This window comes from Uloborus diversus, chromosome 6 (assembly GCF_026930045.1).
Source record: "Uloborus diversus isolate 005 chromosome 6, Udiv.v.3.1, whole genome shotgun sequence".
NCBI lineage: Eukaryota > Metazoa > Arthropoda > Arachnida > Araneae > Uloboridae > Uloborus > Uloborus diversus.
Genome location: NC_072736.1, coordinates 42588481 through 42606071, shown reverse-complemented (window position 1 = coordinate 42606071; position 17591 = coordinate 42588481). Strand labels below are relative to the sequence as shown.

The 17591-nt window shown below is 31.7% G+C and overlaps 1 protein-coding gene across 1 annotated transcript in view; it reads right to left on the bottom strand.

Moving 5' to 3' along the window:
* LOC129223935 (signal peptidase complex catalytic subunit SEC11A-like) overlaps positions 1-15902 on the bottom strand; it is a 35273-nt gene extending 19371 nt beyond the window's left edge. The window contains exons 1-3 of the mRNA XM_054858316.1: positions 15741-15902; positions 9748-9857; positions 294-443 (exon numbers count right to left, since the gene is read on the bottom strand). Of these exons, the coding sequence (XP_054714291.1) occupies positions 294-443; positions 9748-9857; positions 15741-15785 (305 nt within the window). The 5' untranslated portion in view covers positions 15786-15902. The remainder of the gene's footprint in view (positions 1-293; positions 444-9747; positions 9858-15740) is intronic.
* Between the last annotated feature and the right edge of the window lie 1689 nt (positions 15903-17591).

Here is a 17591-nt window from a genome sequence, read left to right as displayed (position 1 = left end):
CCGCCCCCCCCCCCCATACCATTACCATATGTCTACTAATGCACAATAATACTTCAAAAATCATAGCAACACATCATGTTTCCGTCTTTTTTGTCGAAAATTTAAGAATTCCCCCACTAGCATAAACAAATTCCTGTCTAGGGCCTTGCCTGCAACCATATTGTCTAGCTATGTTTACACTACAAGTAAAAGAAAAAATAATAAGACAAATACTTTTTTTAATGAGCAAAATTAGTTACTTTGTAAGTGTCGCAGACGTTAAATCTGAGAAATGTATTAATTGTCAAACTTACTTCTCATGAATCTTGAGAACTCGATGCACAATTGGTATATCACGGCCTTCAACTTTAAAGACTACTATGTCTCCAACCCGTACGGGGTCATCTCTGTGATTTGTTAGAAATAACAAATCCCCTCTGTGGAACGCAGGTTCCATACTTCCACTGTAACAAAGTAAAAACATTTCAAAAAGAAAATATAGGCAAAAATTTTTAAACTCATTCTAAATATATATATATATATATATATATATATATTTAAAAAAAAAGAAAGTGGAGGATACCTAATTATATTTTACAATTTTCCACACATTCAATTCCGCATCCAGCATTAAATCTCTAGCTGTAGGTTGGGATGTTGGTTGTAGTTTTGGCCAGACAAAACCGATTTAGGCATTGCCATTGGTAAAAACTGGCCAAAACTGGATTTAACCACCATAGAGCTTGCCCAAACTGTATTGTATAAAAGCACATTAATATGTGTACACATACAGTTTGTATGCATAATGTTACATACTTTAATGTATAATTAAAAGAAATAGGATGTGTATTAAACATAATTGAAATAATTTTAAAAACTGATTTAATGATTTAAAAGCAACTTTTCAAATATTAATATTAAACATTGTTCACAACAAAGACAAAGGACACACGTTTATTACAAATACTAAACAGCCGGTAATATTAACGAATAGGCAAAACTTGCAACATGTATTCAATGGATTAAAATATATAAGTAATACACTTTGATAAAATTTGAAATACATTTTGTGTCTATAAAACAAGTATATATTACTTTTTTTAATGAAGTAAACATATTTTTTAAAAAATATCACATATTTCTCCTATGATGTGATTAACCTTTTGGAACATGCTGTAATTTATTACTTGCATAGGGTGTAAAATTAACCATTTACTGAGTATGGGATTAATAATCCAAATTTCTTTTATATACCTACTCATTTATTTTGATTTTAAACTTTATCATGTCTTATATCAACCTCCAATGGCCAAAACTGGACAAAACTGATTTTATCCAAGCCGGTTTTATCCATAGTTAAAACTAACCACAGACTGAAACTCTTACAACCCTGGGCGTTCACTAGTAATGTAGCTGGAGGGGGGGGGGGGGACCTCCCATGAAACATTTTTTTATTGTAAAAATAATGCAAATGTAACTTAAATTGGTAATGAACACCACATTTCCTTTTTTCCAAGTCCCCCCAAATCTCAAGGTGAATTCCCCCAAAACATTTTTTTCTAACTACAGTCAATTCGCAATAACTCGAAGTTTTTATTAAGTTCCGATCCCTTTGTCTTTAATTCCATGCTAATTATTCTCAATATCTCAAAGTTAACATCCTTTAACTCTCTGTTTTTTCAAGGACGACTCAAAAAAACGAAAAAAAAGAAAAGAAACTATGAGAGAAAAATTAGTTCACCTTCACTTGCAAGAAAAGCATCTATTAAGCCAATGTGCGATAAAGAAGTTACAAGTGCGGAAATGAATTGGCTTGTTTTCTTTTGTTGTACTGTACTGTTTACACTTTGACAGGTTGTTGGACTACGAATTTGCTTTTAAGCTCTCAAGTTCGCAAGTGAACTGATTGTACCTTTATTCAAAGGCTGACCTAAGTTAAGATGTGTTCCCCTTCATTCTTTAGTTCGATCATTTGCTGATAAGTTCCTGAGAGACAGAGTGAGTTTTCTTAGCTATTAAAGTTGTCTTAGCAAATACTCTTTCAATGATATTAAAAGAAAAAGTGAGAAACTTCTAAAGCGGTAGAATCCATGAATCCAAATTTGAAACGAATGAAGAAGTGCACCTTTCCTGAAGTAGAATCAGCTCTATTCAAGTGGTTCCAGCAGTATTGAAATCAAAACCATGCTTTTTATTTTTTTCTCTCAATATTTAAAAAAAAAACTGCATATTGTGCTTTAAAATTTTTAAGTTCTGTAATTTTGTCTGTTTTGTGCACATATTAATTAAAATATTCAATGGTTTTTAATATTAAAATGTCAAAAACCGAAACTAGCAGTAAGTCGAACTTCCGATAAGTCGAAGTTTCTCGTCGGTTCCTTTAGATTCGAATTATTGCAAATTGACTGTATAACACTGGTGTCATCAGCAGCAGATCCAGCTTCAGTCTTTGAAGGGTGTTGTTGTTGGAAAAAGGGTTTGAAGTACAAAATTGGGAACAGAGAAGCAGTCTGGTGCAATTTCTTTGAAAAGAAAGTTTTCAAAATGAAGTTATAGGACATTTTTTGATTGCTTTGGGTGAGGGGGTTTGGGGCAGATGATAAAATTCGTCCATTATTTTTTTACATTACAAACACTTGCTGTCTTTTTGTATGTAGGCGTCCCTTGTTTAGCATAGTCGTTGTATAACACAGATTGGATATAACACCACAGAAAAGTTGAATTTAACATTACATAGTTTTGAAATAATGCAATTTTTAAATTAAATTACAAATTCATTCAATTCACTGTTAAAGAAACATAGAAACCAATTTTAAGCTAATTTTGTCAAACGATAAATTAAAAACTTAGTAACAGATTAGTTCTATTTATTTTAAATTTTTCCCTTGTAATATAAACTAAAAAAAAAATATTGCTATTGTTTATTGCTTCTGCAGAAATCAGATTCTGCTTTGATAGTAGGGGAGAGTGGTAAGGAATGGGCCAATTTTTGGTTTTTAATTTTTGTAATTTTTTCTAATGTTTTTTTTTAGCTCAGAGTTTGCTCTTTAGTTACTTTACTTATTTGATTATATGAAAAAGTCAGATTAGAAGATGTTTATAATAACTGATAATAGAAAATAAAATTTTCAAAATTTGGCCCATTCATCCCCAACTATAGGGTTGAATGGGCCATTGAAGGTAATGAATAGTTATATGAATTCAAGGAAAATATGTGGAATTGATCTTTAAAAAAATTCTCATAAATAAACAAAAACACAAGCAAAAATGAAAATGTTTATCAGTTTCATTATAATTACTTTTAAACTTTCTATATTTTTTAATAATTAAAATTTTAATTGCTTTTAGAAAAATACAAGTGTGAATAATAAATAAGAATTATTTAGATTTTCAAATAGACAAGTAATTTAAAAAAAAAAAAATTAAACATACATCAGCCTACAAAAGCAAACAATACGCATTTTCGAAAAAGCATATAAAATCAACAAAGCAAAAGCACACGATTCTACTCTAACCTATTTATTAAACACTGGATTGAATCACTCATATCAAACCCAAATGGTGAAATACTGGTAGATGTAGTGAATAACTGAAAAATTCATCTTAATCATTTATAGAATTTCACTTGTTTTCTAACAAATAGCTAGTATTTCTTAGGGTTAAAATGTGCAAATTTTAAGAATTACAATAAACCTTTTCTAACAAGACAGTAATCCAAATCTATAACAGCCAGTTCTGTTCAATATTAAAAAGAAAATCAGAAAAAAAAGAAAAACCACCTTTTGATGCCCCCATTCAGCCCAACCTATACTTCTGGAATATATTCTTTTTTTTTTTTTTTTTAATACACGAAATTCAAATAACATCAAAACATATCTTAAAATTAGTTTACAGTTATGGAAAGACTTGCTAATGCACATAAATGCAGTGAAATAATAGATCCTTTTTAGCTGGAATTTATTTTGCTGAAAAGAGAAAAAATTACTTTTCAATCATTCTTGACCATCTTACTCTAGTGGAAAAATGGCTTCTCTCAAACAATTGAAAATTGAATGAGTTTAGAACAAATAGCTCCATTTATTAGTGGCATCTAAAATAATTTTATGGAAATACTTTTTCATATTTTGTTAGTGACCCATCCTCCCCATAGCCCGTTCATTACCACTCTCCCCTATGTGCTTTGTTCTGTGTAAATAAAGTTGATCAAGTTTTTTTCTCACTTTTTTACTTTTATAAATGCAAATAGAGTGTTTTGTATCTTCGAACCAAGTTTCAGCTATCGTAAAATTTTACACCTTTAAACTTGATGTTGATGTAACATGATACACATTGCCTTGATTCATATTATTTCAAAGTTTTGTATAGCAGGAAACACGGTTTTCATACAAGGTTAGTGATGTGGATTGGGTAAATACCCAGCGGGTAGGTAAATATTTTTTGGGTATTTACCCAAGACCTGGGTAAATACCCAAAAACTGGGTATTGTATAAAAAATGCAAAAAAGTGAATGAAATTTTTTTTTAAAAATCTAAATATGAAAAAATTGGTAAAACTGATATATACATATGTATTACACAGTTTATAATATTTTTTATTGAAAGACTTGATGAAATCATGAAAGAAACATATCGTGAACCAAAGAATCTTTCTTTTCAATGTCATAATTGGAGAAGTATAAGCAATTCATTATGAACTTCAGGATTTCAAAATCACAATCTAGGTTAGTCATATCCAAAATGAAATAAAAGGAAGCATGAGGGATGTTTGGAAGAATAAACTGAGAAGTTATTAAGACACTATGGTGTTATTTATTTTACTGATATTTAAGTGATAACATGGAAAATATAGAAACAGTTTTCACATTAATAAGCAAAAAAAAAAAAAAAAAAGCGAAATTTTCTTTTCTGTTGCCTTGCTCATTTGCATTTGCTCCCCTGTAGGGTGGGAAGATAAATATTTTCTTGGGTATTTATCCGAAGGCAGGGTAAATCCCCTAGTAATTGAGCATTTTGCAAAAAAAATTTAGGTAGTATTAAAAAGTGAATATTTTCTTTTTTAAACATGAACCCTAAAATAAAAGATTAAAAATTTTAAATGACTTTTAAATGTTTATGTATATTATGTGTGTGTATATATATATGTATATATGTGTGTGATACAGAATACACCTGAACAATTGAACTAAGTTTGGAGGAAATTTCTGCATAAGATATAGGTAAATAAATAGTAATAATAAATTGAGCGACACTTCGTTACATTTTGATGTCATGCAGGGACATATTACTGGGTTATAAAAGACTAGGAGCTTAAAAAATGATGTTTGCTTTTTTTGTAACCAGTTAAGCTTTTTTCTTCTTGTAGAATGACTTTTTATATCTGAAATTTGGCTATCAACATTGATTAGACATATCCAACACATTTAATGTGAATATCATATTAGATTGCTAAGCTGTTTCGCACAATAATTCTTTAAATATGTGGTCAAAATACAATTTTTGGGCAAAACTTTATTGTTTTGTATATGGTTCATTGTATATATACATAATGGAATACATACAGAAAAGTATTTTGGTTGAATATAAATTTTTAAAATAAATACCCAGGTATTTACCCATTTTGGGTATTTACCCGGGTATATACCCTGGGTATTTACCCCAGAATAATAAATAAATACCTGGGTATTTTACATCACTATACAAGGTACATATTAACTTGATTAATGTTATGTACAAACATAATTCACTAGCAGTACCCGCACGGCGTTGCTCGTGCTAAGAATTTAAAGGAAGTCGGTTGAATAAAAGAATCCATGCTCCCCCCTCCCCTTTCTGATGTGAAATGATCCTTTTTCTTCAACAAAAATACGTACAAACCTTAAAAAAAACCTATTAAAGTCTCTTAGGAATTTAAAACTATTTACCAAAACTCACAAAAAGATAACCCGTCTGTGGCGACCTGCTAGTTGATCGTTCTATGCAAGCAGCCCCGAAGGAGGGGGGGGGGGGGGAGGTGTACTCTCAATGCCCATTTAGTTATAAAATAACAAAAAGCCCGTCCACTTTTATGTAAATGCTTTATTTTTTCTAAGTCGGGAGGGGGGGGGGGGTGTTAGCATAAATCACCCGTTGTTGAAGTTCCGGAAATATGGGTCTATATCTGTTACTGACCATCTACTTATATTAACCTCTATTTATCTATCGATATATCAATACGATCGAAGCATATCTATTTCGCTGACGGTAATTTACAATCTCTTTCCATGTATATAAAACATAGATCATGCAAAAAAAAGTGCACTTTATATAATTAAAATACAGCCAAAAAAAAAAGCTCTGTTCTCTGCAATGTGCAAAATATAAAAAAAAACTCACATCTTTTATTGAATCAAATGCACATAAAAATGTAACCTTAAACAGTAAAACGTCGGGGGGGGGGGGTAATAAAATTCCTAAATGGAAATAAAAAAAGAAACAAAAGCGAGCACTGCAGTTGGATCATGTGACCATGACATTATTTCCATGATGTATTGACCATCCTAAACTGAAGATTTACAAAACTTTGGCTATGCTTAGAAGTCGTGCTGTGTTCTGCATTAAAAAAATTCTGAAGAAGATGAAATGGATTTACTACTATAGTTAAATTTCAGAAAAGAGGCCTTTATACTTGTTGCAAGACGAGTTCAGAAAAAATTAAACCTAGGAATAAATGCAAAACAAAAGGTTTTTTCAAAAATTCATAAAAAATACAAAAAAAGCTCTATCGGCAAAAATTTTTTTTTTCATCATACAAAAAATAAGTTTCCTACATTTTAATAGAAAAAATATTTTTCTGACACAACTGGTTCGAGATCTGTGAGGTAAAAAGCACTAAAAACTAAAAAAACACTAAAATTGCGTAAAACATAGAATAACCTTTTTTCTAATTAAAATATCAATGTAAATTATCCTTATATATTATTTCTGTAGCCTGTTTTTGGTTTCTACACGAGATTTTCCTCAATTCTTGATCGATTTCTTTGATTTACACCTTATTTTAAAGCTTATCGTGCAGGCTACTGACGAAAAATAGACCCACGGTCTAAAAATTGTTTTTTCGGGCAAAAAAACCTGTTTTAAAGAACCAGAATGAGGTTTTCGGTTACATTTATAACTTTAACTTGCACTGATACCGACAGAGCTGAATAGCTTGATTGGCAGAGCATTCGACTGGTAACCAGGAGAATGCGTGTTCAGTCCCACGTCCGGACAATCTGCATCAAAAAATTAGAAAAATATCGCGCATTACATAAACAATGAAAAACAAATATGAGGGAATACATGAGGTAGAAACGCTCATAGCTGTTATGAAAATTTGATGTAACACGGAGCTAAATTGATAAGCTTTGGCTCCGGGAAGAAAATTAAAGCATAATGTAAGCGAAAATATAAGTATCAGGTTTAAGATTTCAGACTACATCGGAATTGCTTTTTGTTCAGTAAAATATAATAAATCGTATGTTGAAATATAGATTCTTCTAACGAGTTTTTGACTCTTTGTACAAATAAAAAAAATGCTACCTCAATTTAAGGGGTAATATATATATTTATTTCTTCTTTTTGCAAAAAAACAACAAATAGCGTATCACATTTTTACTACATTTGAAAAGCTACGCTTAAAAAAGAACTTAGTTCAAATTATTTTGTATTTTAACCGTGCTGTTAAATGATGAACACATGCTGCCATCTAAGTTATAACGGTTCAAACAGCCTGCGATAACAAATTGGAAAAATTTTTTTTTTAAAAAAACACTTCTCGGCAAGAAAAAAAATTTAAAATTACCTGTGGTTTTTTTTTTTTCTTTTCGGTTGAGCGTTCGGCTATAAACTGTCTGAACTTCGGGCCAGATCGGGCTGACCGACATAATAGCAGATTTACAATAATATTACGCATTACATGTACTCATAACATACAACAGATAACACACTTAATAAAATAAATGCATTTGAAATGCTATTTGGTGTTTCGACTCCTTTATGCAGGATTCAGTTATCATTCAGATAAGTTGACTGCTAATCAAAGGGTGTTCTTCCCTTTTTTTTAAAGCTTTGACTCCGTCCAGACCACTGAGCATAATGTAAGCATTACCTCAAGGGAATCCTTTTTGTGCAGAAAAACATTTTCATTGTATGCTGAAATGTAGATTTTTCTAATAGCAGTGTTCGAACTTTTGTACAAATGAAAAAATACTACGCCAAAATAAAACTACGAGTTTCAACCAGTAAATCTTTATTTATTTATTCGAATAGGATATAAAACATTAAAATTATTATCAACTTCATTAGTAAGAAATCATTTTCTGCTTTCGGCTGGAAAAAAAAAGCATTTTGTCTACGTTCGAAAAATTACACTTAAAAAACGGACTCAGTTCAACTGGTTTTGGTTTTGAATTTTAAGTGTTCGATTAAAAGAAAAACAAGTGCGGGCTTTTAAGCCATACAGGTTAAAGAAGCCTGCTATGGGAAATTGATGAATATTCAAAAATAAAAACACTCATTTTTTCAACCGAATTTATTACTTCTCTAGAATGTTTGTTTCAATCGCTACGTGAGATCTTCCGCATTCTTTAATCAAATTTCATGTTTTACGAATTATTTTAAATCGTATTTTTCTGGTTAATGACAAAACATAGACGCATGATCTTATTATATTTTTTTCGGCGAAAAACTTTTTTACTATGTTTTATTACGCATTCCTTCAATGAATAGCATTCGAAAAGGAAGGCACAGTTGCTAGGTTTGTTGGAGGGTCGTACTGTTAATCGGAATGGCGCCAGTTCAAATCCGTGCCACTAAATATCTCTTTAATGCTTCTTTTTTTTCCGTCAGATGCACACATGGGCAGGACTGTATTTGCCACAACCTGTTTTTTCACATGCACAAATATTGCTTTTTCACGAGTCACTACTCAGTCACTTTTAATGATATTTTTGTTTGCATTGAAAATACGTACAACCAAAAGGTGAGCCATGATCAAATTATCACAATGTTGTATTTAACGAGGTTTTGTTACTGATGTCTTTAAATTACATACCTTCTCTTCTGCGCTTACTTTTTTTCGGTTCTTCTTTATAATGTTCTTCCTTTGAAATTTTTAAAAAGCGAAATGCCTAATGAAACGATTCGAAGCATAGTGCGGAGTTCCGCACGGGTCGACTAGTAGCTTATAGTCTTCCTCAACAGAAGGACTACTCAACACAAAAATAATTTTTTATTTGAACCAGTAGTTCCTGAGATTAGCGCGTTCAAACAAACTCTTCCGCGTTTTATTATTAATATAGATTCACATAATAACTTAAAAATATTTTTAAAAAGTCTCACATAACAGACCAGGGACTTTTGTCTATATTATGTTCTAGGTGTAGGTACATATTATTAGAAATTATAGGTACAGATGTGTTTTACCCCCTCCCCCCTTCCCCTGGCAAGAATTGAATTTTTTAAAATAGAATTGATGGAAAATTTGAAAAACTTTAAAAAAATTGAACATAACATTAAAATTTAAACTAACTTTTTTGTTTTCACCTTTTGAGAGCTACCTGTGAAAGTCACAATTGCTATCCCAAAATGCTTTAAAATTTTCTGAGCTCTTATCTATTTTTTCTATTCTACTTTTACAGAAAAATATTCATTACATAGTAAAATGTATAGCAATATAAAGTTATATCTGTTTTTTCATCATAAGCTTCTAAAGATCTTTTCAAAAAAAATAAGGAAGCAGAAGTAAAATTACCTGAGAACAACAACAATAGGACTCTCACTGCCAGTTACGACCATTAAACCTTTCCATATCATTAACGCAGAGGAAACTATCATACCAAAGTTTAAAACCTGGTACATTAACTGGAAAAGAAAAAATACACTAGACAATATTTTAAGAATTGATATAATGCACAAAAAACTTTTCATCATTTTCTACTACCAGGGTTGGCAAGTTTCTGCCGAGGCGGTTAAAACCACTGGTAGAAATCTGTTAAAACCGGCATGGCAAAAACCACTTTCTGTCACATTTGCGGCAGAAACTGGCAAAAACTCACAAAATGAAAAAAAAATTATATTATTGACATGCAATAGGAAGTGCATGGAAAAAATAATTATTAACCGAAGCACAATTTAATTACAATAATACCACAATTTACAATCAAATGTTACATTGTTTGAACACTGCAGTTGCTTCTTAGAAAAGGTGGTTTCTAAAATCTAAACAGTTTCTCAATCTAATATGTACAAATGAGAAACTTTAGAATATTCCTGCAACAGAAGAGCTAGCAGGCAATGCATGAAGGAACAAGCAATGTTTGTGAGACTTTCATCTATTGTAATTTTTTTTTTAACTGGTCCACCATGTAGTAACTGGGGTAGTGGGAGAAATCCAACTGGAAAATAAGTTTCGAGAAATAGGGATAATTTGTTTTGCAAAGCTGTGACATTAGGTACAAAATCTATGTTAATATTGGCAAATAAAATTCTGGCACTTTCTTCTTGAAGGACGTGATAATTTTGATCACAAACAATTTAGATGAAACATATAAGTGAGCAAAATAAAATCAGAAATGCCTTTTAATTTTGTATGTCGCTCCTCTTTCCTGAGCACCTATATGATTTTCCGTCCTTTGTTAGATTAATCCAAACATTACGAGCATCTGCAATTGAAAAGTTCCCTTCTCGAACTAAATCTAGGGCATTATCATAGGATTTTATTTTTTTAAATGAAATGAAGTTTAATTTTTTAGTTTACTTAAATGAATATCATTTAGCAATCACTTAAGTAATTAAAGATGCTTTTAAGTTTTTGCCAGTTTCTGCCGGTTTTTACCGGTTATAACCAGTTTCTGACACTGGCACGGCAAAAACTAGTTTCTGCCGGCAGAAAGCCAACCCTGACTACTACACAATAAAACCATGCCACAAAAATAGTTTACAACAAGGACGTGCTTACAGTTTTAGCGGCCCTGTGGGAAATTTGTTTTAATAGTCGATAAATAATCCTTTTAGTTATTTATTCTCATCCAAAACATAACTCGCTGTAGTATGTCACCCAGCTGTATAAGTTAGTTCGAGATTTTTATAAGTATTTACAATATAATGTGAAAAAATATGACACAAAATATGGTTACAAAGAAAATTTTTGGAATCCGAAAGAGATGTAATTGATGAAATAAAGATTGGTATCCAAATTGCGTTATTTTTAGTTGGGGGGGGGGGGATAAAATACGAAATTGAAATCTAACTTCAGAACAACTTTCGGAAAAAGAATGAAAAATTTGGATATTTTTCTGCCTTTTTACTTATTTTTCTACTAGCAAATATAGAGAGTCATTCCCTGTCAAGTAACCTAGGGTCCCTGTTCAACCATCTCCGATTTGGATGCAAATTTTCAGCTTCCTAGATCCAAATCCAGAGGATCTAGAATCTCAGAAAAATGTAATCCAAAATGGCAAACTAGCTTTTTGTGCCAAACTGCCAAGTTTAGACTAAGTTTACAGAAAATTTTATCACACTGGAAGCCTGAAATTTTTGCCGCTTAAAGTACAATTAGCTGTTAATTCAAGTAATATTCAAGCATTTTTGAAACTTTGAGCTCATTAGATTTTTTATAGCAAGCGTGTTAACTCATGAAATAGCGTGGCGAGGAAATTTTTTCCTGGATTTTAGGTTGTCATAAAACCTTAACAAAAATAATTCAAAGGCTCCTACTTTGAGATTCTATTGTAAAAATACTTCTTTTTACTGGGTTAGTTTCACAGAGCTTAAATATCTACTGTCTATTCACTGATTGTATGGAAAGGTAAACATCCGGTTTTCACGCGGAAATGGAAGCATCTATTAGTTTTCAGGGATGTCAGATTTTGCAGATGTATGTTAGCCTCTAAATTAAGCTGAGTCTCGTTCAAATGAGCGGAATATGTGCATAATATTTTTATTCTTCCCCTCATTCAGATGGAGTCGCCCCAACTGGATGTTTGCCAATTCCATAAAATCCGAGGTCAAACAGTATTTTCTAAAAGATATTGTTATCCAAAGTGGCTATCAAAGCGGTTCAAGTGAAAAATAGCTTTTTTTCAAAGCGCTGTAGCTCAAGTTTGTCACTTTGCATCACCTTTTCGTTAAAACAATAAAATCCCTCTAATGCGGACACTAACAGGACAAAATTTTTTGTCCGCAATTAGAAGGGTGTCGGCAGGACAGGGGTTTAATAATGCTATTTGCCTTGGAATCGGGGACAGGGTGGCGACAGGAACTGTGAAAAAAAGTTCCCTGACTTTTCCCTGATTAAGTTCACCAAATTTCCCTGATTTACGTTACCAATGATAATGGTTTTCTTTCTTTGCTCTACTTGAAATGTTTGCATAAAATGCAGTATTTTAAATGTTTTAAGTTGTGTAAAGTTGTTGAACTAAAGATATATTTTAAAAAGATGCTACTTTTTTTAATAAAATGGTTAAAAAAACATATCAATTTTTTTTTTTTGGGGGGGGGGACCTACAAAACAGTATATTAAATTTTTCTACAATGAAAAGATTATAGAAAAAAAAACTACTTTACTTTCAAAAATCACTTAGCATAAGAATTTTAAGAAACTATTAAAATTACTCTTAAAAACATGTGTATTTATGATAGAACTAAAAAGTAATTGAAATTATTTTGAACTAAGTTTTCAAAGAGTATAATAATTGTTGCAAAAATAACAAGTAATAGTGAAAGAATAGAAGTAATGTAGTTATTCTTATATAACTAATTGACATATTTATGCAAAACAGATGAAACCATTCGACATCTATTCATAGGGAGTTTTTCTCTAATCAAGAACATAGGTTTTAATGAATGAATACAGCATTTTAACAGTAAAAAAATTAAGATATTTATTTAAGTACACATGTTAACTCTATTTCAAATGATTTCAGTATGTAACAAAAAAAATCTTGGATTGCTTTTGTAACAAACAATTTTGAAATGCAAGAAAAAAAAACAATTAGTTAATTTCAAAATATATAAAAGAAGAATACAACTTGGTTGTAAAATTAAAGAATCACTTCAGTCTGAAGAAAATAAAACCTTTATAATCTGCGGTGACATCAAATAGTATAACGGCAAAAAACAAAGTTTTTTTTTATTGAAAGTTAAATTTTAGCAATTAAATTAAAATCGCGAAGAAGTAATAACTTTTAAGCTTTCATAGTATTAATTCAAAAACCAAAGATTTCTTCTTGAAATCGTGATTACAGTACGCTAATTACTTCGAGACAATGGAATAAAGGCAAAGGAGCTAAGGCATTAATGAAGGCTTTCTCTTTGCCTGTATGGTTGTTTATTTTACGTAGCATTGAAAGCGTAAAAGGAAATTTCAAGTCCCTAGGTAAAATAAACAACCTAATAGACATAAAAGCAATTTTAGGACGTTCATCCTGTGGTTAATAAGTAAGATTCAATATTTTGACGTTGAGGAAAACAGATGCACAAATATGCGGCAGTGTATAATCTCACCTCATTAATTTTACTTTTTTTTGAACAGTTAATTGGCGGAAAATGCGTAGGGAATTAGAGTACTTAATTTTGTAAAGCAAAAAAAAATTTTTTCTTCATAAAATCAATTTTCCCTGATTTTTTCAAAATTCCCTGATATTTCCCTGACTTTTCCCTGATTAATAAAGTTCCCTGACTTTTCCCTGATTTCCCTGATCTGTCGCCACCCTGGGGGAATTAAAAATTGTCTGCATAAGAAGGGTGTCTGCATTTGAGGGGTTTCCATTTGGAGTGGTTTTAGTACATCATTAGAAAGAACAGTTTTTTTCCTTTCAAAATAAGATTTTTCTTTGATGGTGTTCTTTTGATTAAGGATAGAAAAATGAGTTTGAAATTCTGTCTGTCGTAATGAATTGCCATGCTTAAGTTCAGATTACAAGAAATTTTATCACACTGGAGGCCTGAAATTTTAGGATCTTGAAGTACTTTTAGTGGTCAGTATGTTCTAGTATTTTTATGAATTAACTTGTATGTAGCACACATGCCAAGTCACAAGATAAACGCAGTAGAGAAACTTTTTCCTGGATTTTAGAATGTCATAAATTCTGTCATAAAAAACAAAAATGATTCAAAAGCTCTTGCTTTGTAATTCTATTGTTAATATAAATGCTTTTAATGGGTTACAGTTGCAGAGCCTAAATATTGATTTTCTAAAAGATATTGGCATTCAAAGTGGCTGTCAAAATCATTCACATGAAAGATAGCCTATTTTTAATGCACCGTAGCTCAAGTTTTTCCCATTGCATCTTTTTTTGTTGGTACCACTAGAAAGAAGACATTTTTTCACATTATTTTAGCGGTCCTGTGCGGCCGCACAGTTTGCTACCCCCTAAGTACGGCCCTGGTTAACAATGTACAGGAGATGGAAGATTTCCGGAAATTTTTGGGTACTGGAAGAAAAAGTTTTTTTCTGCAAAAATTTATTTTTTACAAATTAAAATGCATTTAATACCATATTTAGAAAACATAAAAATGATAAAGCCATCAGTGATGGTGTAAACCATGTTTTTTTTTAAACATAAATTTACTAAAACTTTTACCCTTAAAAAAAGAGAAAGTCAGCTGCTTTTTTTTTTTCAGAACTCAAACAATTATTTCCATTAGTGAAATCATCAATCAGACATTAGTGATCAAGTGTATATTATAAGTTTCTAAATTTCATAGTTTTTTCGAGAAACTTTAAATTTTTACCCAAGTGGGTACAAACCCCTATGGAAAAAAACAACATTCACATTCAACCCTCTCAGATTTTATGAAATTTAGTACTGAAGCAGTCTTTGTACAGACATAGGAAAATGTTATTTTTTTTCTTTTGAAAAAATACGAAATTGTTTCGAAGATAGTGTTACAAAGGTGTCAAAAATTGGTCAAAATGCATAAATGAACCAATTTTCAAAATATCCTAGAATCTTTTCCAATTAAGACACAGAACTGAAAAAGTGTCACTTGAATGACCTTTTCAGTGATATGCAACATGATTAGGTCTGAAAAAAAAATTTATTTTGTTAAATTAAACTTTCTCAAAATGCATTGCATCAATTTAAGAAAAATGCACTTCAAATGTTATTTTATTATGAAATAATTATCAAAATAACGAAATATTTACTGTGCTATTAAAACATTGATAATATACTTTTTCTTTTATACCTATCAAAATTACTTTATACTGACTTGAGTCTCCCCTCTTAAATTTCTTCTATTTTCCTTACAGTATGATTTCTGTATAGATTCAAAGTAATTATATGTAATTAAATTCAGCAATCAAAAAGATTTGTACATTAAATACTGTATTATTCTTTCAAATAAAGAAGTTTTATGAAAATGTTTGTGATGAAATTCGAGTAGTTACAATACATGTAAATGCAAGAAAATCTTACGTGATAGAAGTAAATGGGCTGAAAAATCGGATTCAGCACATTAACACGATATAAAAATATTTTTCACTTTAGGCAGCAAACAAAAGTTTTAAATTCGTAGCTAGTGTAATTGACAGATGTACTGAATACTGTATTAATTACGATTAAAGTATAACCTTGCAATCATATCTACATTTTTAAGATACTTGCTTTCATTTCTACAACCATAACGTCAATAAAAAGATCAATTTTGCAAGCAAAATGCATGACACCGTATGTTTAAAACGCCGATAGTTTCTCCATTTTTTTAAACGGCTAAAAATAAAACTACGAATAAATAACACACCTGGCGTTTATTCATACGCTTAAGATCTTCCAAACAATCCCACATTTTGCTTAGTTATAATTTATAGTTTCAAGGAATCACTTTTAAAATACCGGCCGTGTTTCTCCACGCGAAAACTCCATACAGTCACAACAAACTAAACGGAGCGCAGCAAAGCACACGGCGAAGCACACGTCAACGCATCAAGTTTTAGTTGAGGTGGAATTTTCCTTCTTAACGTCCTATGGGTATGTTCGAGTAGAGCAACCATGGTTAACCAATGACTAATCACCCGTGTTCTCTAGTGAAGCCATGGTGCACAACCTTCAGCCCGCGAGCTATGTGTGGCTCGCGAAGCTGATCTAAGAGACCCGTTATTCTGTCGCGTATAATAGGGGTAGTCAGCCGCGTTCTAATAGGGCCGTGCTGCACAACTTACTCCCGTGAAGCTGATGTATGAGGCCCATTATGCACACGGGCATACATACACACACACACACGTAACTACACACTTATGCCTGCACACAGACACAAACACGCACACACACTCGTGATTGCGAAAAACATTATTTGAATTCCAGATGTCAAAATTCAAATTATTATTATTTTCTTTTTTAACTGAAGAACCATGGTTTTGTATAACCAGGGCCCCCGCCGAGAGACAAAGCGTACACCATGTTAGTAGCCGGTCCTCCCTCCCATTATGCTAATTTTACTCTATGCACAATGTACTTAAATTTGAGTCGGGACCATAGTTTCCGATTAGCCAGACATACCCACTCTGCGGCAGTGGCGGATCCAGCCGATTGTTTTGGGAGGGGCCATCCGAAATTTTTGAAAAAACTCCCCAGGGCTGAATTTAGCTCCATGCCGCCCCTAGGCAAATTTGAAATCTGCCACCCCCCCCCCTAAAAGAAGCAAAATATCCTTGATTCAAAAAAAAAAAAAACGTAAAAAGGGGTTCCCCAGATTCAAACTGTCAAACTTATGAAGAAATGATGGCATTTCACATTCTGAGACTCCCCGATGAAATGATCACAGTGATCTTCCAAAAAATTTTTTATTCGGCAAATTTTGCTGACGATTCATAAATACCGTCATTGAAAAACATTTGACTTTCATAAGATGTGTGAAAGTAATCATTATTAAATGACAAGAAAAAATTGTCTCTGCGGAAAATGAAAGAATGCTAATATTTTACTTTCAAGAATAACAATTTAATTCAAGAAACGTGTATTAGAATAGCAAATTTGCCGCCCCTGAAAAGCTTGCCGCCCTAGGCAGCTGCCTACTCTGTCTATTGGGAAATTTGACCCTAATAACTCCACAGAAATTTTATTAAAATGAAGTTTTAAAAACTCAATTTTCGGGGTATTGAGACATCAGGTGAGGGGGGATTTAGGAATCTCCCTCGAAAATGTTTCAAAATTTAAATTTCCGAATAATTTTTGAAAATTAGGAAACTAAAAACATATTTTGTCTATTTTTGATGATGTACAGAGAAAGGTCAGGTTTCGGGCGCTGGCTCCAAAATACTTTTTGAAAATAAAGCTTAGAAAAAAAATATTCTGTCATTATACATTGAGAAGTTAGAAGAGGAGGGGTGCTCTTCTAGTTCTTCAGCTGTTCAGCCTAAAAATACACCTTTTGGTAATGTTTGCTTACATTTAAGAAGGTGTGGAGGTGCTTAGAATCCTTCCTTCCTGGAAATATTTTGCCTTTGAGGCTCTAAAAATTCGATTTTCAACTATATTTATACATATTTTAGAAAGGGATGGAAGATTCGTGAGCTTTTTCAAGAAACCTCCTTTTAAAGTTATCATCACGATATAAACTAGGGAGGGAGGGGGTCCTATCAAAACTCGTTTGTAA